We start from the raw sequence: 25,118 nt of genomic DNA, 5'->3' as shown, positions 1-25,118 counted from the left end.
CCGCCCGCCCGCCCGCAGCGGATGAAAACAAACAGCGGCGGTGATGGCGGCTGTGCGGCGCAGGCCGGGGCTCTGAGGGCAGCGGCAGCCCGACCCTCGCCGGCGCTGCCACCCGGGACGAGCCGGCCCGGGACCCAGGAGGAGGAGGAGGGGTGCTGGCCGGAGCCCCAGGGCGGCCGCAGGGCCCCTGGGGCTTGGGGGCACCGGTAACGGGCCCGGGGCCGCGGACCCCCCCTCCCCGTGCCCGGGCGGGGCGCTGAGGAGACGCCGGGGCAGGGCGGGGGAGCGGGGCGGCGGGGCCCCTCGGGCAGCCGGGCCTCGGCGCGGGATGAGCCGCCGCCCCGCCAGCACTGCCGCCCCCGCGCAGGTACCGGGGCCGGGCCGGGGGCCGGGGGACCGCGCGGGCGGCGGGAGCTCCGGCAGCCTGCGGGCGGGCCGGGGGGGGAGCCGGGGGGGGGTCGGGAGGTGGGACTGGAGCCTTTGCGCGTCTCCGTTTCGCTTTCGGGGTTTGCTGCGGCCGTGTCGGTGCCCGCAGCCGCCCGTCGGCCGGGCTTTGTTCTCCTGACGGCTGGTGCCCGCCCGTGAGGCGGGAAGGACGCGGCCCGCTGACAGCTCCGAGTGGTGTCTTTGGCGGGGGGGGGGGATCCCTCTCATAGCCGGTTAGAAATGGGTAGACCTTCAGACCCCAGGGCTCGCTGTAGAGCCTTCCTGCAACACTGGAGTTTGCCGTCTGTTGGGAAAGATCAGGGGTTTAGGAATCATCACATCTTCCTTTCCTGTTAGAGCTGGTGCTGTCCGGCCACTGCCGGAGTCCTTCCCATCCACCCGGTGGGAGCAGAGACGCTTTCCCTGTCAGTGAAACGGTAGAAGAGGGACGCTTTGGACTCAGTCTGTGAACTGCCTGCTTACAAAGCTCGAAACTGGCGTGACCAGGCACTTGTAAGGGGGAAAAACACAGCAAAGTAAATTACTGCCTTAGCTGAAAACTAGTTCACTATACAAATGAAGCCTAGAGCATCTCCAAACCATTGCAGGACTGGCCTGACCTGGTGGAACCCTCATTCTTGTGGCAAGAAGTCAGTCATTCAGATGAGCCAGGCTATATTTAAATGTCCAGAAGGATCTACAGGATCACGTTATTTTGTTTAAATAGTATTGTATAATCTCAACTTTTCTGAACGTGTAGTCACACAGAAGTTGGGCCCTGGTGATCACATTGGCGATTGTAGTACAGAGTGGGTAGAAGCAGGTCCTGGTTTAGTCTGTATACTTTGGCCTGGCAAACAAAGTGAGAGGATCGACTTTTGAACTGACACCATTTTTAGACCTTAGGGAAGTACAGAATGTAACTGCTGGTCAACAGGAATTACTTAGTTTTGTTTTTAAGCCAGTGGAGCTGGCAGTGCTGGCTTTAGTAAGATATTTCCTGAGCTGGGAAGTCATTTACTGGTTATAAAGCAAGTCTATTTCCTGATCAGCAGAAAAAAATTGCCTCTTTATCAGTCAGAACTTAACCACATAGTGAACTATAAAGCCTTTGATTTCATCAGAATATTTATATTAAGTGAAACAATTTTCCTGCTAGAATCCACTGTAGTATTTTCTTAAAAAAAAAAAATCCATAAACTTTAAAGAATGAGACTGGCATACTGTAAAATTTAGAACTGTTGCCTCCCTCTCTCCAGGTTTCTGACTAACCTACTAAGAAGGCGAAATGGAGATTAATTTTAAGTAATTGTAGGATAGTGCAGTTTGGCTTGTAGTCATGAAACAGAGCGCTGTCTTTATGGAGATCTTTTTCTAGTTGCTTATTAATGTGCTTAACATACCTGCTTGCAGTGAAGCTTCTTGGTCATTGAAAGGGATGTTCTAGGAAAGCTTTCGTGGCAGGCAAGCCTAGTTATCAAAGGCACCCTGTTAAAAGCTTCAAAAACTTCCATGTGCTTCTTGTTTACCTGCGTGATTCAACGAGGCTTTTCTGGAGCTTCACGTCGTACATCCTCAGAGATTGGATTTGGGTCCTGTTTTAACAAAGTTCTGGAAGAGTGGTAGGGACAAGGAGCCCAGTCTGGCGGGCACAGTTGGGTAACCAAGGAACATGCGGCTGGGATGGGAGCTCTCCACAGCCCTTTCCTTACAGCGACAGCCCTTCTTGTTTCTTCCCTCTGGTCTTTCTAATTTCACTCTGGGGTAGGAACCATGAGTAATTATTTTGCATTGATAAATATCTGTTTGAAAGGAGAGCTCGATGGCTTTAAGTTGTAGCAGCCATGGCTCAGAGTGAAATCTCAGAGGAGGGAGGTGATGGAAGCAGCCTGTATATACTTTCCCCAGCAGCAGTAATAATGCCTGGTACGCATCAGGTGCTTCTGCTCCTTTCCCATTTATGTACATGAGCATCAAACAGATGTACACACTAAATTCCCACGTGTGAAACACGTACTGTAATGGCAGTATTCACTGGTGTCACTGTGCGCTGCAGCGTGCCTGGGTTGCAGGTGTCTGCGGGCGGCGGGGCTGCTGCTGTCGGGCTGGAGTGTGGCGTGCCCGTAGCTCTAGTTTCCCTGGGCAGTGCCAAGGCATGAAGGGGAGGGCTCTTGCTGTTCGTTGCATCATGCAGTAGGGTGCCGTCAGCTTACGCTGATGTGTCCTTCTGCTTGGAGCAGTAGAGTATAAATAGCAGTGGAGTGTATGAGGCACAGTGCTTAGATGTTAAACTGCTGGATAAGCCTAGTAGTCTTCTCTGCCTTGTAACCCTGTGAGAAGGGATAAGGCTTTAGTCAGGAGCCACATGTGGCAGTTCTCCTTTGAACATCTGTCTCTGATGTCTCTGTTTAGAGGAAGGTGGAGGCAAAGGCACATTAATAAAGGTAATAGTATGAAAATGGATGTTGCAGGAAGAGGGAAACAGAGCAAAAAGCTGTGTGGCCAGGATGCTTGTTTTTACCTGTTAACAGCCGGCGTGTAAGGCTGAAGTCGTGAGGCATCAGTTTACTCAAGGGATTACTTGGTTGAGGAGGAATCAGTCATCTGTGGGTTTCTAACCTAGACCAAAGGTTACTTCCTTATAGTTGTTATTTGGTGTAAAATTAGACCACATCTTCCTTGAGCTAAGCATATGCCCGGATACTGGCACTTAACAAGGAGCCTTGCTGGCGTTGTGACGTACAGGACCAGAGAAGTTGAATGAGTTTGGTGGAACTGAGTTTAAAGAATATCCTTCCTGTCCAGGTCAGGTGGTGGCAGCTAACCTGAGGGTACCGAGGCATTTTTGTAAATAAAAATGTTTGCTGTAATTCCAGGCCCATCTTGACTCTTATCAAGAATGATTCTAAAAGTGAACACTGTCCTAAGCCTTAGCAGATCTCAGGTGATCACCAGAGGTCCTCCTGCAAAAACGAGGAGATCGTGGTTGTCAGATGACAGCCCTTAGACATGTCAGGAGCTGAGTTCCAAGGTCCCAGTTTCCCCCTGAAATCACAGATTCCTGACAGGAAACCTTGCCTGATGCTTTCTGCTCTACTTTAGGCTCTGATGAGTCAACTGTTGCTGGCATTTGGAGCTTGAGAGGTAAGAGTATGAATCCCCAAATGTTTCATAAATGTTACAGATAGTTTGAGATCTTGCAGGGAGAATCCCAGTTCTGCTGCTGCAGGGCAGAACCATGAAGCTCTCGTTCTTTGAACCCTGAATGTAAGACATGGCTCTGGTGGCTGTTTCTCTCCTCTCTAGAGGTACTTGGGTATACAGTCATTAGAAATCATTCCTGTGCTGCACAGAGAACCATGCTAATGATCTGCTTTGTTTCCTTTCCTAGCAGACCAGTGAGCCTAACACCTTCCGTTAGTTCCCGAATGTCTTGCAGTAGTCAATACCAGAATTCTTTTCCAGCCTCATACAGCAAATGTAGGTGCTTTATTTGACAGCTGCCCTACAATATCAGGATTCTCCAGGGGTCACATAGAAATGCCCTCTCACTTCTTTTCAGATGAAAAGCTAATTTGATTTCTCTTGGTATTTAAATGTCAGCATTCTCTCTGCGGAGAAAAGGATGTATTTTTTTAATGCAGTATTTTATTGCCCATATCAGCCAGGTTTTATTGTATATCTCTTGTCTCAGGTCCCCTCAACCCTTACAGTGCTTTACTTAACTAAGTCAGAAGAATAGTAACAGGTCATTCTCACCTATTTTTGTGTAGTGAGAAATGTCTATACTAAAAGCTTTTTTTTTTTTTTTAAGTTAGAGTGCTGCATCAATTAAACATCTATCGCTTTAAGTGCTGACTTCCTTTTGCATCCCCTCCACAGTAGAAAAGATCTGTAATCTCTGTCTAATGGAGGTAAAAGCAGGGAAAGAAAGTACAGTGCTTTTGATGAGGAGGTTAAAATACCCAGCGGATAATTCAATCATGCATCTGATGTTGAATCGCTTGTGTTGTTAGTTCTCAGATTAAATCATAATTTGTAATGAGAACAGCACAGTGTTAGGAGATGCAGTATTAGTGTAGCCTAGGACATTTCAACCATATTAGATGTCCAGCTTTCTTTTTATTGAGTAATTCAGAAAGCAGCGCTCTTCTCTGTAAAATGCTCTATAAATTGCAGTACTCTTATCTAGCAGCCCTTCTTGGGTGATGCGCTTAAAGCATTACTTAAAATAGGCATTTACTGCTATTAAATATTTTAAATAAAAGTTCTGGATGTGCATAGTCATTAAAGATTATGTGATATTTTCTGTGTGAACAGGGCTATTAGCCCCTTTGACCTGATAAGCTTTAATTTATATAACTAGCATACCTTGCTGCAAGTTCTGTCCTTCCTTAAAGATTGAACACTGAGTAGAGTAACCTTGTGCATGGCAGCTGCTCGTGCTCACTGACCTTAGACCACCGTTCCTGTGGTGAGCAGCACGATGCGTAAATTCGTGATGTTTGACAAGCTGCTTCAGGCTGATTAGCTGTCTCAAAACAAAAACAGCAACAGGAGTTAGAGGGAATTAATACTTTGAAGGCTTATGAGCAAAAAGTACAATTAATGCTGCTAATTAAGGCATTCCTCCCCATGGTCTCTGTACGATTATTAACTTATGTGTGAAGAAACTAAGGGACAGAAACATTGTGATTTATCCCAGGCCATGTGACCTGATGGTGGCAGAAATCTGATTAGTGCCTTGGCCTGCCTTGCCTCAGGCGCTGTGCAGATTCATTGTATTGCTAGAAACAATTGTATTCTGAAAAACAAGGCAGTGTGAATGTGGGAGCTAAGCATTCAGCTCTTATCAGAGCCATCAAGAGAAGCAAGCAGAGAATTTTGGACTATCCCTTGGCAAAAATGTATCTTTTCAGTTGGTTGTAGGTAAATTTGTAGCTATAGAGGTTTACTGCAGGTACTGTTTGTTGGAAGTAAAGAAGCTGTGTAGCCCATTCTAGGAATTGTGTATTATCTAGATTTCATATCTGCTGAAATACCACTGGAATACTGTTTTTAAAATTTCAGACTCAGTAAAACAATCTGGCTTGTTTTTGACCAGTGCTGATAACTGAAGATATATTATTTCTGAAGCAGAGACTGCCATGTCTGATGGATAGCTTGGTATAGAATCCAGACAGTCTGGCGTTGCGGTGCTTTGGGTTTTGCTTTTTTTTTTCTTTTTTTAGTTAAGCTAGCAAAATTGAAGAACTTGTACCCAGGTTTAATTGTGAGTCACCATTGTTATTTCTTTTCTAGTATCTTTTGCACTGACCAGGTAAACTCATTTAAGCGTGTTTATACCTCACACTCATCCCCCAAAGTTCTTAGCACGTTATGATTTTGACAGGCAGAGGCCTTCGGTGCTTATCATTTCTTTTGAGGTAGCTTCTAATAGCAAAATATTTTTGAAATCTTGAAATCCAAACAGAAAGCTGAAGGAAGACTTCATTCACATGCCTGTGCTATATTTCAGATTGCCATATGCAATGGACACTGATCTCAGTTCCCAGGACAGGAAGGACCTGGACAAATTCATCAAATTTTTTGCTCTGAAGGTAACTTTTTCTCCTGTGGGCAAATGCCTCTTCTTTAAGAACAGCTATACTTGCTGTGCCTAGAGTAACAAGGCTGGGGTTTGGGTTTTTTTGCTAAAGACCAAAGCAAGAAAAGCTGATGTCAAATTTAGGAGATTCCTGAGAACAACTAGAAAATATCTTTTCTCCTTTTTCCTACCTGTAAGTCCTCTTTCTTCCCCCAGAAGTGTTTTGCTGTAGAATCAGTTATAGGCACTTCACACCTCTGTCAGCTTTGGGTTCCTATCAACACATTTAACCATCCAGCTGTTAGGTAGTATCTTCTCTTGGACTCCACTCTTTCTTTTCAGCCTATCTAAATTTTTATATTGCATCTAAAAGCAGTAATACCAGCATGTTCTTTTGAATTATGTTTATACATAATTATAAAATTTGGCCTTACTTGGTACATAGATGCATGTAGATACTCTAACAGCAGCTATCTTATAAATGTACAGATTCACTTGACTTTCATTTATGTGTCCAGGTTCAGGATATAGTTGTAAATTTTGTTCCAGTATTACCAAAACTACAACTCCTGATTGCAAAATTGACTTAGTCACTTCATGTTATTACAGAGGAAGGTCAGCTTAAAATTATTTTCTGTCTGAAATACATTTACCTGTTATATGTAATAATTTAAATTGATTAGAGCTGAACATTAGCATAACAGCAAACTCCACTTCTCCATATCCTGGTCAATCATTTTTTTTTTACTTGGAATTTGTCTAGCTCAGGTTCTGAACCAAGGGCTTTGCTGAGCTCAAAACACGAGTGTGGGTCTTTTCCTTTCTATTCCAGACGGTACAAGTAATTGTCCAGGCCCGACTTGGAGAGAAAATCTGTACCCGATCATCATCCTCCCCAACAGGCTCTGACTGGGTAAAGTCATGTTTTCTTTAAAGTGACTCCATAACTGTTGGGGTTTTTGTGTGTGTGCACGCACACATGCATGTGTGTTGAGAACCCTGTGTAGTTGCTATAGTCTTGTGCAGACTATAATAACTGTTCATAGAGTAACTACTGTATTTGATTACATTCACTGGTGGTGTGTTTTTCTTTTGCTGTTGTTGTTCACATGCAACATGTTGCTCTGGGCTCTTAACAGCTGATTAGAGGAGAGAGAAATGATTCTTCTCAGCAACTCCTGCCAGCTAAGGCGCATTTCCAAGGTCTGCTGGGGGTGGGGTGATGAGTTCTTTTCTGTCAGAAGTTTGCAACTCTGCAGTTCAGGACTTTGTAGCAATGGGCTTTATTAAAATTGAAGAGACTCGAGATACTCTCTGGGTGAAGATAGGACTCAAGCAGGGGAAAAGGAATGTGATTTTTATGGCAAGATCAAAAAAACCATTTGAATTGGCAGCCAAGGAAATTTGCAAATATGAAAAGCCTGAGCCCAGCTGGGAATTTTCTGTTTCATAAATATTTCAGTGGACACTGACCTAGTATGTTATATGTGGGTCTATGAGTCTGCCTGCAGTGTACCATTAGGCAGTTTTTCAAAGAAATAAAAAAATTGAATAATCTCTTTCATCCTGCAGTTTAACTTGGCAATCAAAGATATACCAGAGGTTACTCATGAAGCAAAGAAAGCCCTGGCAGGACAACTACCTGCTGTTGGACGGTCTATGTGCGTGGAGATTTCTCTCAAAACCTCAGAGGTGAGAACTGAGTCAAAATAGATGCCATTTTTTTTTTAACTTGAATCTTAAGTCACTTACCAGGGTCCTTCTCTTTAGTCCAAGACAATGTGAAAATGTCTTCATTTATGAAGTTAGGTAGCGTGGTAATGAAAAGAAATGTATTGTTTAACAGAAGCAATTCACTGCAAATATCTGAGGCCAAACACACAAATGGTAGAGCAGCAAAATTTAGTTTCTTTTACCACGAAGAGCTTAGCTGTTCTGAGGAAGGTATTCCCTTGGGTGATCCAATTGTGCGGTGAAACTTCCAGTGCACCTTTTTCTGTTGTTGCATTTCAAGGAAGTGGGGGCCAGGAGAAACATCTTCATTGAGAGGTGTGGCTGCTGCTGATCATTAATAAGATGTGTAAAGGTTTGTGTTCTGAAACAAGTCTTTGTTTGCCATCCTTTCTCTGATCCAGGGGGACTCCATGGAGCTGGAGATTTGGTGTCTAGAAATGAATGAAAAGTAAGTGCGTTCTTCACAATTCCTTTGTGTGTGTGTGTGTGTTTGTTGTAGCTGATGAAACTGGGAAGCGTGCTCAGTCCACGATGATGAATGAGCACCTACTGGCCATGTGGCCTGGGACACTTCAGAGGGAAGTCCCCTCTTTGTCTAGTGCAGCAGTCAAACTGTTTAATATTGGTGTCAAGAAGATAAACTAGTAATTTTACTCCTTCTTAATTCTTCCATTACAAATAGTATGCTTCCTCAGATACGAGAATTCACATACTCAGTAACGACAAATGTTTTTAATACTGAAAAGATGTTTCTGTCTAGTAGAAGGCTGCACGGCATTTTTCAGCAATTACTTCTACAACAGGTGACTAGATTGAAGTAGGACTCTTAGCTGGTTGGTCAATAACAGGTAGCCTCACCGGGGCTTTATTTTATCATTTTGGCAATAAAACTGACATTAAACAATTGACCCAGACTCATTTTGATTTAAAACAAAACAAAAACCACAAACAAACAAAACCAAACAGCTTAGCTGGGAACAAAGGACTAATTTTTTTTCCTTTGTGTTCTATAGGTGTGACAAAGAAATTAAAGTTTCATACACTGTATACAACAGGCTGTCTCTACTGCTGAAGTCTCTGCTTGCTATAACCAGGGTAACTCCAGCCTACAGACTCTCAAGGAAACAAGGCCATGAATACGTAATCTTGTACAGGTAAAGCAGAATATGAAATTCCCCATTTGAAATACAAATAGCAGAGACTCTAGACTTGCACAGTGCAGCTGCAAATGTGGTAAAAAGTGATGAGTGATAATAAATTCAAATTATTTGGATTTAACTACTACGGATCAGTGACAGAAGAGAACTTCAGGCTATATATGTATATATCACCTTATAGCCTCCATCTGAGTCATTGAAAGAAAAACTAAGCTGAGACTGTGAAGTATAGCTGTTTGCCTACCGTGTTGAGAAGAGTACAAAAATTCTACGTGCAAGAACTGGTTAAATGGCTTACTAGTATCCAGTTGTTCAGTGTCTGGCCTGTATTTGGTAAATGCCTATGTTGCACATAACTGCCGTGCATACTTTTGGAGTGTACATTCAGAGATTCACTCTCTTCTGCTGTTCTGTTTTAAAGATGCATCCTCAGTTCCACTTCCTGTAGTTCTTGCTGTTTACTCATGCAAATACTGAGCTCAACTCTGTTTAGCCTGTGTGATCTGCCTGGCTTGTGGTTCATGGTTATCACCTTCCAGTCTTTGCTTTTGGCTTTGAGAAAAGTCTTTGACTTGTTTGCGTCACTGATTTAGATGATTCTGAGTCTCAGGTTTGTTATCATTTGCACAGCTGAGAACTTAAAAAGAAATCCCAACTCTTTCTTCATTTTTGCCTCTGTTGCTGGTTTAGCATATACTTAAGAGCAGGTCTCTACAGTACAGTTAATCTTTTATGTTGTGTGATGAGCATCAGCTTTTAGACTGAGACCTGTCCATGAAGTTTATATCAGTTCACAATTTTGCTCTGAACTGTAGACTTGCCACAGAGGATTAAAAAACTGAAAGAGAAATTTCTGATTAGACTACTGTTTTCTCTTCCTTTTTCTTTTTATGTGACATGTCTTCCTCTCAAGTAGCTGGAAGGTTTTTTGAGATGAGCATTCTAGCCACTTCTTTTGTGTTTGTGGTTTGGTTTTTTTTTTTGAAGGAGGAAAAGTAGTTCCAGCCTCTGAACTCGTAAAATTAAATAAGAAATATGTATAGCGTTATGTCCCAAATGAACCTAATACCTTTTCTTTTTCCTTTTTCTACAGAATATATTTTGGTGAAGTGCAACTGAGTGGCTTGGGAGAAGGTATGATCAGGCAACGCACACAAACTAGAGCAGAACTGTTTTCCATACTGGCTAGCCATTTATTACTATTCCTAAGTGCCATAAGGAAAATTAAGTCTGAGGTTTACATATGCTTTTTATCTAGATCTACCAGTGAAGGGTTGTATCATAAGATGATGGGTAAAATGGTGGTACTTTGATGAAATCTAGAGTATTTTTTCTCTAGTGATCCAGAACTGAAGTAAGAATATGGAGGTATGTTGATAAGGTGCAGGACCAGTAAAGGAGATTGTGATCTACTCAGGAGTAAGAAGAACTTCAGAGCAATATTTGAGATCAAGATAGGAAGCAACATCAGAAGTCTTGTGGATGAAGCCTACCAACAAGGCAAACTAGTACTGCTGTTCTGTTTGTGTGGTTGGAGTTCAGACTGCAAGGGATGATGGAAACACTATAGAAATAAGACCATGTAACCTCAGAATAGAAAAGTATGGAACATGAATAATCAGTGAAACTGATAATCATTCCTTAACTTTATAGGTTTCCAGACAGTCCGTGTTGGGACAGTGGGTACCCCAGTGGGCACCATCACTTTGTCTTGTGCCTACAGAATCAACCTCGCTTTCATGTCAACCAGGTGAGAAAATGTGATCATGACAGAAACTGTTTTACAATAACATACTATTAAACCCCTCGTAATACGAGCCCCTAAGTCTTTCCCATCTGCTTATCCTTTCCTGCTGAGATTCTCCTTCATGGAAAATACTCTCTCATGCTTAAGTCTTGCAGCAAGGGGAGTATCTGGGTAGCCCTAAGCCAGACTCTAGAATTCCAAATTGTTAATGGGTGCTTGGAGTTTCAGGGCCGAGTTGTAAAGATGCTCTGGTCCCATTAACAGACACAAGGGTTTTCTGTGAGGGCACCATGAACTGGGCTAAGAGGAGAGAGAAAAAGCAGCCATACCAATAATGCCATTGCTTGTTGCCTTGCAGGCAGTTTGAGAGGACCCCTCCTATCATGGGCATTATCATTGATCACTTTGTGGATCGTCCCTATCCCAGCTCTTCACCCATGCACCCCTGCAATTACAGGTGAGGAAATACTGACTTGAAGTCATGGGCCGTGGGGAAGGCATCATTATGCCCAAATACAGAGCCTTTTCCACTACCTGCTGACTGCATGGGAAGGGAGACTGGTGGATTAGGGTCAGTCATACTGGCATGGTTGAGCATATGAAGAAGGGCAACTTTTTTCTCCTCGTGTCTAGAAGACTGCGTACAGCAAGCCCCAGTATTTTCCCAAATTCCTTACAGCAGCACTTGGACACAAAGGATGTTTAACTTTGGCTGCCTTTGGGAATTTGAAAAGGTAACAGTTAATCCTGCTGTAGAACTGCATGTCCAGAGGCATGCATCTCCAGCTATTTCCATTGGGGAAAGATCAGAGCTGAACTCCTCTCTGTAGATGAGAGGTTTGTCTTCTCTAAAAGGCATGTGAGGGCACTCAGATTGGGACCAGTGGTATTGTTTGACAGTGGTTCTGTAAACACCAAAGTCAGTAGCATTAGTGTAACAAAACCTTTAGTTAAAAAAAACACAGAGGGAAGTGTTTCTAATCGGGGGTAGAAGAAGAGCGCCACTGGAAAATTCAAGTTTCCATACACTGTTTTCCTCAGTTCTGCCAAGTAGATGAGAGCCCTTCATAATTCTCCTTCCTACTTCACCCAAATACTCTCAACCTCCCTGCAGTCTTTGTCCCAGTGCATTTTACTACTTGTTTGTTTTAAGGAATATTTCGAGTTATGAAGCTTTTCTTTTCTTGCTGCTGTAGAGCTGGTGAGGACAATGGTGCAGTATACCCCTCAGTAGAAGATTCCCAAGAAGTGTGTACCACATCTTTTTCCACCTCTCCTCCATCTCAGGTAAGAGAAACCAAGCTCTTGTTACTCCTGGATAGAACAATCACTGTTAGGGTAGTGTGCATACTCCTACATCAACTACTGTGCAAACAGGCAGCCTCCTGCTGCTCGCTAAAATTTAATATGTGGGTTATTTATATTGTTACACTCTGCGTAAAACCTAGTTAGATACTAATTTCAACAAAATGCTAGGGGACGAGTAAGACTGAATTACTGAGAAGGATTAAAAGAACCTACTTCTGTAGCTGGGCTAAGATGTGCTTGAAGAGGATAGCAGTGTACTTGCACATTCACTTACTGATGCTTCAAGAAGAGGAATTGAAGAGATTGACGCCAGGCAGCGTAACTAGAGGTAACAGACTGACATTGAGGAAGAAACACTGAAATATCAGGAAAATGCTTATGGCACAGTCATATTTTCTGCATTGCAGAATGGAAAAGCAGGAAAAAGACAAAAGCTATGTGTATTTGGACCATCTAAAACCAATTGGGGCAGCAGGAATAAGAATCAGTGAACAAATTGGGTCACAGTATTGAACTAGGGACTTAATATTCTGTACTTCCACCTACCTATGGAAATTTCATTGAAGTTTCAGTTTTAAAATAAAATAGATAATGGTTTCCTTCTGAATCTCAAAAACCAGAAACTCGAATTACTCCTTCACTTACTGTCTTTATATTGACTCCGCAATTCTGTATTTTGAAGACTTGGCCAGATTTGCTGTTTTCCTATAGCTTTAAATATACAGGAATGTCCTGCTATGTTGTCCAGCCAAGCAGATGGCTCTGCTGAACTTTAAAGACAATCTAAAGACTCTCAATCTCTTTTACTGTGGATGTGAAACATAGAATAAAGTATAATTGGGGTGCTGTTCCCAACTGAAAGAATTTGCTGTGGGTCTGTCTACTGCTCCAGAGGAATTAGTATGACTGGTTTAGTAGAATGTGTTCTACTGAATGAATGAGCTAGAAATGAGCTTTTCTTAGGAAGCATTTTTGTGCCAAGTGGATTTTGGGTGACAGGGCATCAGGCAATGTTGAACTAATCAGCCAGCACTCACGTTAAGCCTGATAGAATAAAGCTTTCCTTATACTGCAGTACGCAGCTCAGGAGATGAGTTTGTGGCTGAGTTGTGTCCTGCCTTCTCACAAAATGGGTTAAATGCAAAAGGGTTCATAAGGAAATTTCCACTGGCTTGCTTGTGCCAGTGTTACTTAACAGCAGTAGTGTATGTAAAGACATTGAAGTTGACATTTCCCCTGGGGACATGAAGCTTTGCTGTCACTGAGGGGAAAAGCTTAGCGAAACCAGATGAACCTTGAGGATTCACATTCATTATGAGCCTACATTCTTGCTTTTCCTGTGGCTTAAAGTTGCCATATGCTGTACACTTTTTTATAAAGCGACTGTCAGTCTTTGTTGCCACAGTTAGAATTGTAAAGGCTGTCTTGGCAGAGTGGTCTCTAAAGTAAGGTAGAGGGGGCGGGAAAAAATGCTAATTTCTTTCTCCAGCTTTCTATATACAACTTCATGTGCAGGAAAAATACTGGGAGGTGTGTGGTTCTGTAGGCAGATTGTCCAAATCTCTGCCTGCCTTCCCAGTAGAAATGAGGCCTAACCTGCATCATACAAGGGAATAGGTTCTCCCTGGGAGCTTGCATAGCATGTCTGCATATGTTGTGGAGTAGCCCACAATTCAGCAGAAAGTCTGGCCATGGGTAATACACAGAAATGAAGCTTTCATAAAACTGAAAACTGTTGGTAGGAAAATGACTGGGAGAAGGTATGAGACTGAACCAGGTTTGGATTGCCCCTTTTGCATTAGTACCCTCTGTGAGACAGTGTTTACTTCTGGAGCATCACTCCTCTTGAAGGAGTTCTCTCTTCATATCAGTGTGTTTGAATTGCACCCTAATCTAAGTCCCCTTTATTCTAAGGGTGCAGCGCAGACCTGCCAAGATGAGATCCCTCAGAATGCTGGAAGTTTAGGAGTGTGTATGGATGGAGACTATTGAAATACATGTAATTTGTACATTCTGAAACAACAAAAAGTGACTTTTGGCTTTTTCTGCCATCCACTCAGCCTTCTCCTTGCTAATTGGCTGGTACCAATTCCAATTATCTGTGGAACAGAGTCTCTGGCAGTTACTTTCTGTCAGTCTTCACTGGAGTCTAAAATATCACCTGTGTGGAGTGGTTCACAGAGACTGGAAAACAGTCAGTTCTTTACAAAATGAATGTGCTTCTGGCAGTCCTGAGACTTCTGCTCTATGTGTAGGTGTGGCTGCTGCAGCCAAAACCTCTTCACTAGCATTCAGTTCATCCAACTCTTTATAGTTCTTCTCTGAAGTCCTTTTCTCTCTCTCTCCCCCTCTCTTTCTTTCTCCCCTTCTCTCACTCTCTCTTTTCCTTGTTTCCTCTGTGTGTCTGTGTCTGTGCACAGTGTGTTTTTACTGTCACAAAGGCACATTTTCAGACCCCTCCTCCTGTGGTGACGGACACCTTGAAGGTCCCAGTGATGGGACTGGCCTTTTCATATCAAGTGAGTTGTCAATAGTATATGCTATACATGGCCAGATGACAGACCAAATACAGGGAAGTACAGATTTGTCAGTGGGGAATGTTTGTTGTGCATGGGAAAGGCTGGTGAACCCAAAATGTGCCGGGCTCATTATTGAGACTGGCTGCTTAAGTGCCTTTGCAGATAAAGGTCTCCCAAAGGCAGGACAAGCACCCCTGAATAAACAACAGCTGTTGCAAGGATTAATTGTTAGTGAAAGACAGCAGTAGTAAGGCACAGCACCGAGTGTTTTCTAACAGCCAGTGTCCCTAGAACCTGCACAGTTGTCAGTTAGAACTTTTCTTGGGTTAAAACAGAGGAGTTTGAAGGATGAGGGAAAAAGAAACAACTCACAAAACCAAAAATCTCACTTCATCTGTCTTCCTGGCTACAAATAACACCTTATGAAGACCTGAATTACTGTTCTTTGTTTACATCTTGCACAAACATGAGGTACATGACTTTAGACAAACCTGCAAGTCTCTCAGAGGACAGAGAAATATAAAAAAAAAAAAAAAAGGAACACCTAGCTACCACAAAATTACCAGAGGATTTTTAAAGACAGGTGGAGAATGAAGCAGTTTGAGGTTAAAACCTTTGCAGTTCTAATGCTAAAAATGACTGTAAGACAGGACTTGGAAAAAATGGTTAAAGAATGGAGAAGCACAGCTGTAGATACCAAAGATTTCTTAAACAGAAGTAATATCAGTGGTAACGGTACCTAGAATTCCTTACGGGATTTCTACAGGAAGATGAGTGTAGAGTATTCTTCAAAGCAGCATGAGTTCTTGGAAGAGTCAAGTTGGCTGAATACCTCTAGGAGCAAAGCATGTAACAATATTATATTTGCTCTTCTGTAAGAGGAGATTGCGCCATTCTTAACTAGCATCATGTGAATGAAAGTGCTGCTTATCATTCAGACCCCTGTAAATGATGTCAGCATTGGCCCTGCTCCTCTTGAGGTGAAGCAAGGTAAAACAGGAAAGTTTTATTTAATCCAACAAGCTAGATTCCTTAGGGTGTGTAGGGAACTTCTCTGGGGTTTCAGTGCTTCCAGCACCTCATTCCTGAAGCAGTCGCACAAGGGTTACCTTCCCAGTCCTTTTTACCTAGCACATGTATGGGACTCTGTTCTTTGTCTGAAGCTATTTGAACAGGCTTTGAAGATTAGCTCTTTCAGTGTGTAGTGGAAATGGGTTCAAACAGTTGATAATGCAGTTACTTTGGGGAAAAAAATATTAAATATTAGCTCTTTAGTAAGTGCATGATGGCATTCATGCTTTTTCCCCATATGTGAAACAGGCCTGTAGAGCAGAGCTTCCATGTGACTGAATGTCAGTCATACCTTGCACAGCCTCCTCCTCTGTGTGTAGGAAACCAGTCCTGTTTTCTTATCGAGGTCCAGACTTAGTCCCTTGCAATAAGAACTTTTGAGATTGATAACCTTCATGACTGATTCCAGTGAAAATCCAGCATCCTTCTGCCAGCCCAAAGTGCTGTGCCTCCGACTTTTCCCGTGCCTTCTTCAGTGACTGATTGTTATTCAGGCTGTGGGGCATTCCCCCTCCCCTTCCTCTCTCCTCTCCCTTTGCCCTTCTTGTTTTTTCTCTTCTTTCTTAGCTTTCCAGCTCTCGTCTTTCCTATCAGCCTGCTGCACTGGGAGTTGGATCAGCTGACATGGGGTATCCTGTACTCTTTGCTGGTGGCTTGAATGCTGCACACCCTCACCAGGTACTTGTAGAGGGCAGAAGGACAAGCGTGGCTGGTATTGCAACCTTCATGTGTCACTTGTACATCTGAAACTAGTGCATGCATTGGTATCCTGTCTGTCAGGAATGAACAGAACGTAAGGTAAATACAGAGAAAGCACAACGTGCACAGGAGCTGGGAAATGGCTCCTCAGCATCCCTGACTGTACTGGCAGAGGGGTCATGTGGAGAAACTATGCCAAGACAGCAGACCTGTTTGCCTGCACCAGCATATCACCGATTCCAAACTGTGGCTGTCTTACAGAGCTGCTGCCCCTGTAGCTGTCCAAGCACAGCGCTGTAGCCTCAACGTAGGATACACTGACAGTCCGTAGTGGCGTGTTTGCATCCGTTCATCAGACAAATACATAACGCTGACAGAAGTCTTTTTCTGCTTGTGATGTTGCTGCTACACCAGGGCTTTGCTGACACAGTGATGGCAGCAAGAGGATATGATTTTCCCCCCTCCCCTTGAAGCAGAGGACCTATGGCCAGAGAGCTCTGCAATGTAAAACAGGCCTGAGGTGGAAGGGAGTAGGAAGAGAATAACAAGAGTTTGTATTGTGGTGATCACCTTCTGCTCGACACCTCTCTCAGCCTCATGGGGACTAGAGCTCAGTCATATGCCAAAAACCCCACAACTTCGTCCCAGTATGAGAGAATCTGCTCTGTATTGCACTATGGCGTTGGCCTGGTTTTGAGATCTCTAACTTGACCATTCCTCTCCATCTCAGCTGATCGGCCCAGGCAAAGAGGGGGGAGTTCCCCCAGTTCCTAGCCAGCCTGCACATGGCGCTCAGGCTGACCAAGAGAGGATGTGCACCCCACTGGATGGAGTCCACTACTCAGCAGCTACTCCTTCTAGTAGGTAGGTTGGTTTTAGATGATCCACCACTTGTGCCACGCCATTTATAACCCCGTTAAGAGAAAACTTGTTGTTTTCCCCTGTTTATCTATTGTTTGTAGCATAACTACTGTCTTTCCCTTCCCCAAAACAACTAACAGCTTTCTCTCATTGGGGCTTTTTCAGCCTTTCTCCAAACAATGATCTCGCCCATCTACTTACAGCTCCTAGTCCCTGTAACGTCCTCACAACTTCTGTTATGTCAACTTTATTATCACATTTATCTTTTTGTAATCTCTGCTGGTTTTGCTGATTGTAAAACAACAAGATGAAGTAAGTTCACAAGTGAGTCTTAATTCTCCAGAAACTTAATGTGAATTGTTACCAAAACCAGCTGCAGTTACTGCAAACCTGTTCACTGTTTTATTAAGAAGCTTTGTGCTTAAAGTTACGTAAAAGAAAACAGTACAACCTCAAACTGTCCTAAATCTCCTTCCTCTCAGCTAATTAAATTAGAGGTTTTTTGACATATTTATTTCTTGTGAAGTCTCTCTTGGGGTCACATAGTTGTGAGTCAGACATCTTAAGCAGATATTCTGCTGTGAGGAAACCAAAAATCATTGTTGCAGTAGCACTTTCCTGGGTATGCTGTCTAAGTAGTCCTCTGCCAGAAGACTTGACCATTATTTTTTTTTTTTTTAAAGTTCTGAATACCTGTGGTAGCAAAAAACCCAAGTCCTAGAAATAACGAAAAGCTGTGCAGTGAATGAATCATACTGGCACTGGCTGTTGTGATTTATTAGACTGCTGCCTTTGTAACCTGAGTGACAGATGTAATTCTAGTTCTTGCCCTCACCTCCTGACAGATCTGCGACTGCTGTATTACTGAAAAAATAATAGTGATGAACAGAAGTTGCTGTGAATGTGCACATTCTGAAGTTAAAAGTCCATCTTCAAAAACAAAAGCCTATTTTCAGTTGGCAGCAACTTTTCATTCAGCTAAATAGTTTCTGTCCAGCTTGAAACAAACCTGATGCCATAAGTGTCCCACTCCCCTTTTGTGCTCATGACTGAGGAGGAAGGTGTGGTACAAGGACAGGGATTTCTGTTGTCCTTCTTCCAGCACTAGGAATAAACCCAGAAAAATGAAGGAGTCTTGGAAAGCATGTGATTTGTCTATATTGTTTGTGCCATGAGTCACTAATTAGCCTGTTTTCCTCCGCCAGCGAGGACACAGAAACAGTATCAAACAGCAGCGAAGGGAAATGTGGCTCCCCACATGACCTTTTGGAGACCATCTTTATCCGGAAGGTGGGAGCTTTTGTCAACAAACCCATTAACCAGGTAACTTGCAGTAGATCTTCTTAGAGGGCACTGTAATACCCTGCTTCTCCCAAGTGTTCCTACACGGAGGAGCAAAAAACACTCCAATGCCAGGGCAGCCTTGGAGACTGAGAGTACGTATTCCTGCCTGCTGCATTTCCCTACAAGGTCGTGTCGTAGGCTTGTTTTTCATAAAATCCCTTTGGGATGTGACAGCTGTTGAATTTGCCCCACTTTGCCAACACCCTCTTTGGGTATGGAAGACCTGATCCTTGGGTCTCACAATGATCTGCCACTACCACAGGTTCATGAACTGGGGAAGCTAGTAGCAAGCCTCCCTTCCTCGAAGGGCACACAGTAGACCAGTTAATTGCTAGTAAGCAAGCATGTAAGCTCAGCTGGAGCAGCTTAGAGACCTGCCCAGTTCCTAGGGCTGCTCTTCTAGGCCTTTAGATGGATGAAAGAGAATTGCTTGCATTTGTAGCAGCTAGTTGATCCTTGCATATATTATACAAGATGTATATAAGCAATCCCACCTCAGGGGATGTATCTGCATTAGGTCAGCTGAGTACAATCTCTATGCCTTTTAAATGAGGTTGTCAGCCTCCTGCCTAACTGCTGACGTGATCTTGGGCAATTTTTATAGCAGGCCTGACGAAGACTTTCAATATCCTTTTCTGTGCTGGCTAAGTAGAGCATCTTAGTGAAATTCTGTTTGCTGAATCTCCTCAGGTGACCATGGCCAACTTAGACATTCCTTTTGCCATGTTTGCTCCCAAGAATGTTGAGCTGGAAGATAACGACCCCATGGTAAGCCTCTTCCAGAGGTATAATGTGTGCCTTCTCAGCATCCCTTATGCAACATCCATGCGAATCCCCGTCTTGAATACACTGTTTTCTGAGCAACGAACTAGTTACTCAATTTGTTTGGTTTCAGAAAATCTCCTGTGTTGAGTCTTGGGCTCTCCAGACATGCAAATAACAGTACATGTTTGCTGCCGCTGCTGTAGCATGTGTCTACTGTCCAACCTCCTAACAGCCCTTACATTGTCAAAATACACAGACAGACATGATCATAAGATGAGTACTCACCATCTTTGATTTCTTGGGCAGGTCAATCCTCCTGACTCCCCAGAAACTGAATCTCCTCTACAAGGCAGCTTACACTCGGAGGGCTCCAGTGGCAGCAGCACAGGGAACACCCATGATGACTTTGTTATGATTGACTTTGTAAGTGCCCTCGTCAGTGCTCTCGTGTAACACCTGCATCTTAGATGGCCTTCAGGTGCTGGTACAAAGGCAAATGATGTCAGAGTAGTTTTCAGTGGGATGGAAAAGACCCTTGAGTCACAGTTCCAACCTAGAGTTTGACAGTCCCAAAACTGCAAAGACACTGATGCTCGGAACCAACAACTACAGGGTGAATGCTCTTTCAGTTCCCTACCAACACCTGGGCTTGGTGTCCTCTCTCTGATGCTTAAAGGAGCCAGATTCCAAGGAAATGCTCTCTTCCGAGTGCTCAGGCAAGCACAGATCTTGGCTGTTCTTCAGTTACTTAGTCTGCATTACTGAAGCAACAGTTGTAATGTCAAGATGTTTACTGATAGCAGGTTCTGAGATGATGGCAAAAGGGAAGCCAGTGTCTCTGAATGGGAATTAACAGCAGTATCTTTGATTCTAGAAACCAGCATTTTCAAAAGATGACATTCTTCCAATGGACCTGGGGACGTTTTACCGCGAGTTTCAGAACCCCCCTCAACTCAGCAGCCTCTCCATTGACATTGGAGCACAGTCGATGGCAGAGGATTTGGTATGGAACCCTGAAATTTCTGTTTGTGGGAATCGTGTGTATTTCATAATGCTCTCCCTCTTCCTAGTTTGAAAAAGTCGTATCTTCATAGAATCATAGAACAGTTTGGGTTGGAAGGGACCTTTAAAGGTCACCTAGTCCAACCCCCTGCAATGAGCAACGACATCTTCAGCTGGATAGGCTGCTCAGAGCCCCATCCAACCCTGAGCTTGAATGTTTCGAGTGAAGGGGCATGTACCACCTCTCTGGGCAACCCATTCCAGTGTTTCACCACCTTCATCATAAAGAAAATTTCTTCCTTATAACCAGTCTAAATCTACCCTCTTTTAGTTTAAAACCATTATCCCTTGTCCTGTCACTACAGGTCCTGCTAAAAAGATTGTCCCCATCTTTCTTGTAAGCCCCCTTTAAGTACTGAAAGGCAGCAATTGGGTCTCCCTGCAGCCTTCTCCAGGCTGAAAAGCCCCAACTCAGCCTTTCCTCATCAACCTTGGGGGCAGTCTAGGCCTGATCTTGCAGCCTGAGCCAAGGTAAAATCCTGGTGTGGCTGGTGAGAGTCATGTCTGGGTGAGTGCTGTATTGGGCTCGCAGGCATTGGAACGTACTGTGGGGAAGAAGGAATACCAGTGGCTAAGAGCTGGAGGTGGCCTGGTGAAGGCAGGGACACGAGCAGGTTATTGTGCTGCAGCTGGTGGTGGGAGTTGCACAAGGAGATGCCCCGGTGCACCTACTGTTCCTGCAGCGCAGACACACTCTGGGCAGAGTGCCTTTCTCAGGGTGACTTGCTGGATGCTGCCGGAGGACTCCTGGTTTTGTGCACGTGGGAAGGGGAGCCCAGCACAGTGGAGAGGGGCTGCATGACTCAGAAACAGAATTCTTGGCTGATAAAGCTTGCTTTTATCTGCTGTGACCGAGCCCTGATCTGCACCCTTCTTTACCCTTCTAGGACTCATTACCAGAGAAGCTGGCAGTCCACGAGAAAAACGTCAAAGAGTTTGATGCCTTTGTAGAAACCTTGCAGTGAAGCTGTTTTCCAGTTTTGCTGCAGCAGTTCTTCCTCCTCAAGGCATCCTGGAGAATGATGTCAAGAAACATCTCTGTCGCCCCTGCTCTGCCTTTTGTCTCACCTTGACCCGTTCCTTCCATCGAGTGAGCTTTCTTTGATTGCTCTTGTCAACAGCAGATATGGCTCATCTGCTGATTTTCCTCAGTTAACACCACCGCATAGTTCTGGACTGCTTTTCCTGCTCACAGTCAGTTTTGAATTGAAGACTTCAGTAGGGACACAGGAAGTCAAACTCCAGTGTATGAAATTTATTTTTTCTTCAGTCTCTGTTCTGTGTGGGAGGGGCTTTGTGAAAATTTGCCCTAGGCTTCCTGCAGAGGTCCTACGGTGTAAGCTCCCTAGGTATAGCTTCTTGCTAACAGACGTTTTCCTACAGTCTCCAATCCTGTTAGAGCATAGAAAGCTTTGGCTCATTTCCAAGGTCTGTGAGTTCAGCAGATTCAACAGTTTTACGTCCAGGACATCCATTCCACAGAACGGGGCGTTTCATCCTGACTTCAGCGCGAGTGCCTGGAGCCCAGGGAGAGACGTCAGCTTGGGGACCTGCGTAATACAAGTTACCTTTTGTTTTCCTGCTTCTGAGGAACTGGGTCTCTGCATGGTCGTTTTGTGCGAGGCCTTCTGTTACGCTTGCTGATCGGCAGGCATGAAACTACAGAAGCGCTTTCCACGTTTCTCCTGAGTGCACTGACACTCAGCCATGCTGAGTTTACCCCTGCCGACTGTTGGCAAGCCTGCGCGTAGCAGCTGCGATGATGCTGAATTCATAGGCTCGGCTTTTGAAATGTAACTGTAAATACCAGGAATCCTGTTTCTTTAGGGTTATGTAACTAGGAGTCTTAGTCCAAGATTCTTTCCTCTGACCCTTGCAAACCTTCCTGCTTTATGGTTAATAGATGATCTTAAGAATCAAGAAATATTTATTGCTTTTAAAGAAGCCTATATTTAAAAGATGTTCTGTTTTCATGTAGTAGCGCGGGTGATTCTGCCCTGGATCACTGCAGACAGCAAGTGTGCCATGGAACCTGGGCCAGTGAGACTGGTCTCTCTTTGCAGGAAAATATCCAAGATATTTATTTTCTAAAACAGACTTGATTATTCTAATACAATACTCTGTTTTGGGGACTATGTGTCCATTACATCCAGTCAGGGCCCACTGATAGAATGAAATGCACACATCAGTGTAGTGGAGTGGCAGGGACTTGGTGAAAAGCTGTGTTCTGATAGGCATGGATGAACTTGCAGTGTTCTTCAGCCATTCAGAAGGCAGCTTCTTTGAAGAAGCACATTTTCGGGGAGCTTATGGTACTTTTTAATCAGCTGGCTTTTGATTAGCTGAAATTTTATTTTTGTAATGAGCTGGCTATCAACAGTGTGACTGACTGGCAGCGCTCTGTGGTTGATTTGGCTGTTCCGTGTCTTTTGCCTGATGTAGGGACAGGAGGAGAAACAGTGACACTAAACAGAAACTTAGATAAGGTAGGTCTTCATGTGGTTCTCTCTCCTCCTCCCATGTGTAACTAGAGTAAGCAACTGCAAGACACTTACTGTCCTTAAACCACTTTTTTTTCTTTCTCTCTTTCTCCAGAAGTGGGGTTGTGTTGTCTCAGTACTGAGGAACCATCTTCATTTCCTTAGAGCAGCGGAGTAACCAGCCTTCTAGTTAACATGATGTGGCAGCTTCTTCAATGTAGCTGCACTCGTAATTGAAAGAGATTGCTAGCAGATGAGAAGGGAACCCCACCTCCTCTCTAGAACACTATTTCTGTACCACTGCTAGAGCAAGGAACCGAGATGAGAACAGAGCTTATTGCAAGGTCAGAGCAACACAATGCTTTGAACTTTACCAGCTTTTTTTGTTGAGTGATGTGGTCGGTGGGAGGCCATGTGAGCTCAAAAACTCTAGGCAAGAGCTTTATTGAAGGAAAGCTACCCACCTGAACCTCATTAGCTTACTCAACCAATTCAACTTTTCAACAACCTCCCACAGCAATTGCTTAGTCCTTGCAAAGTATGATGCACAAACATTTAAGAAAGTTTCCAAGATAAACAGCTCACAAGAGGACTTCAGTTGCATGGTTTCTGATGAATACTTGATCCCCACAGCTAAAGCCACCTTGTTTTACAAGTGGAAAGAGTTGCAGAGGGTGCAGGAAGACAAGGAATTCATGGATCAGCTGGCTCTCACTTCTGCTACCTTGTAGGAAGTGGTTCACAGCCACGTGGTTGCTGTCACCTTCTCTTAATGTGCAGCCTGTGCTTGGGAAGGGGAGAGGATCTGGGCTGCCAAGCAGCAGAGAGGGGGTAGAGTGCTGGGTCACACAGTGTTTGTGTTGAAGACCAGGCTAGGTTGAACTTCAGCCAGGCAGTGCTACTGTTGACCTCTCTCCCATGGACAAGCTGTGGTGCTGGCAGAAACCATGCCATTCTGGCTGAGCCTGCCCAGAGGTCCCCCGAGCCAAAGACTTGCGCTCGTTTGTTGGTGCAGTTCCCAACATGACTACAGCTCCCACATCTCATAAGGCAGAACGTCAGTGCGCCACGGGTTTTTTCTACTTTAAAAACCCGGAAATTTGTCTATAAAAGCTGCTAGTGTTGAGCTGGATGGCCATAGCAATAAAGAGATTCTCTAGGGCTGAGTTACATGCCTCTTTTCTGGGCATTCCTCGGCTTCAACACATAGTTGCTACATCTGGGCTCTGAGTTCCCTGACCACTGCACAAACGCTGCTGCTGTGGTCTGCCACAGATCGTGTTGGGAAGGCTGTTTATTTTAGCAGCTGTCTGCTCAGTTCTCTATTCAAGGACAGTATGTATGTAGCTGCTGATTTACAGATACTTTGGGTGAAGGGGAAGGCTCCTAAATTGTATTGTTTTGGAAATAGTCTCCATTGTACTTCCAAGTATTCAAAGAATTTCCAATAAAACTTTTACGTAAGCAATGCTGTGTTTTGTGCTTTTCTCTTGCATGTACTGACAGGTCTGGGACGGTCGCAACCTCCCAGTCCTCTTCCCCCAGGAAGCAGAATGGGGAGAACGCTGCCTGGCAGCGAGTGGCAGCGAGTGCAGGGTGGAGCTGGTTGCTGCCTCCAACAGAGAGGGTCACATGCACCGGTGCGTTGCGTCTGGAGTAGTCAACAGGATGCTGGCGAGACCACCCTACCAGAAGAAGGAGAGCAAGGAGGGACAGAACGGGTGCCTGGCTGGTCCCAAATACGAGCGTGGGGAAGAGTCACAGAGTGTTTGGCCTTGGTGACCTCCCGCCAGTGACTTGGGAAACTGAATTATCTGGATGTCCCGCCCCAGCTGAAATATTAACTTGTCTCCAAAAGAAAGGGGTGGGAAAATGGGGGGGGGGGAAACACCACCACCAGCGGAATTTGCATTGCACTTGGTTGCTGCTACATGCTGAAGAGGAGCGTGGGAATGTTTTGATGTGATCAAAGAGCTAGCAGAGACCAATAAGATGTGGAAAGAACTACTGTGGGTATCCCAGCAGCAAGAAGTGCTGGTGCAAGAGCATACTGCCTGCAGCGTGTCGTTCACGCCTGTCCGATAGCCAGACTTAACAGCTGTATTCTAGTATTGCTTAAAGTTAACCCTACATAACACACAACGCCATGTAAGGTACTAAGACCTTCCCTTTAAAGGAAAGGTGAGATGGTAAAAATCTGTGTAAACATAGCAACTGCTGATTTAAGCTGCAGTGTAAAGGGTGTTTGGTTATTATAAGGAAGAGGGGGGGAGAATAACTATGCATATTCCAAGCTTCCATGAAGGGGAATACTCCAGCTTGGGAAACAAAGGTAACTATTAAAAGAAATCTTAATCA

General features: G+C 44.3%; 1 protein-coding gene across 8 annotated transcripts; it reads left to right on the top strand.

Annotated features, from left to right (window-relative positions):
- Positions 1-9: 9 nt before the first annotated feature.
- Positions 10-24,228, top strand: ATG13 (autophagy related 13). 8 transcript variants are annotated; one of them, XM_075425087.1, is made up of 19 exons: positions 10-367; positions 3,529-3,570; positions 5,945-6,026; positions 6,846-6,926; positions 7,586-7,705; positions 8,149-8,195; positions 8,761-8,901; positions 9,998-10,038; positions 10,558-10,654; positions 11,010-11,108; positions 11,848-11,938; positions 14,380-14,478; positions 16,117-16,227; positions 16,979-17,112; positions 18,315-18,432; positions 19,144-19,221; positions 19,525-19,641; positions 20,093-20,221; positions 21,168-24,228. In XM_075425087.1, exons 3-19 carry the CDS (start codon positions 5,958-5,960, stop codon positions 21,243-21,245), a joined length of 1,650 nt encoding a protein of 549 aa, XP_075281202.1. In that variant the 5' UTR covers positions 10-367; positions 3,529-3,570; positions 5,945-5,957; the 3' UTR covers positions 21,246-24,228. The 8 variants fall into 8 exon arrangements, with proteins under 8 accessions (XP_075281202.1, XP_075281204.1, XP_075281201.1 ...); XM_075425089.1 differs by lacking the exon at positions 3,529-3,570 and having other exon boundaries at positions 16,144-16,227; XM_075425086.1 differs by lacking the exon at positions 3,529-3,570.
- Positions 24,229-25,118: the final 890 nt, after the last annotated feature.

This window comes from Opisthocomus hoazin, chromosome 7 (genome assembly GCF_030867145.1).
Source record: "Opisthocomus hoazin isolate bOpiHoa1 chromosome 7, bOpiHoa1.hap1, whole genome shotgun sequence".
Classification (NCBI taxonomy): Eukaryota; Metazoa; Chordata; class Aves; order Opisthocomiformes; family Opisthocomidae; genus Opisthocomus; species Opisthocomus hoazin.
The sequence above is the reverse complement of the archived record's forward strand: the minus strand, read 5'-3'. Positions and strand labels throughout refer to the sequence as shown.

Coding starts and splice junctions, on each gene's coding strand:
- ATG13 (XM_075425086.1), top strand. CDS start 5,958: ATGGACACTGATCTCAGTTCCCAGGACAGGAAGGACCTGGACAAATTC. Junction 18,433..19,143: donor TCAACAAACCCATTAACCAG/GTAACTTGCAGT, acceptor GAATCTCCTCAG/GTGACCATGGCCAACTTAGA. Junction 19,642..20,092: donor ACTTTGTTATGATTGACTTT/GTAAGTGCCCTC, acceptor CTTTGATTCTAG/AAACCAGCATTTTCAAAAGA.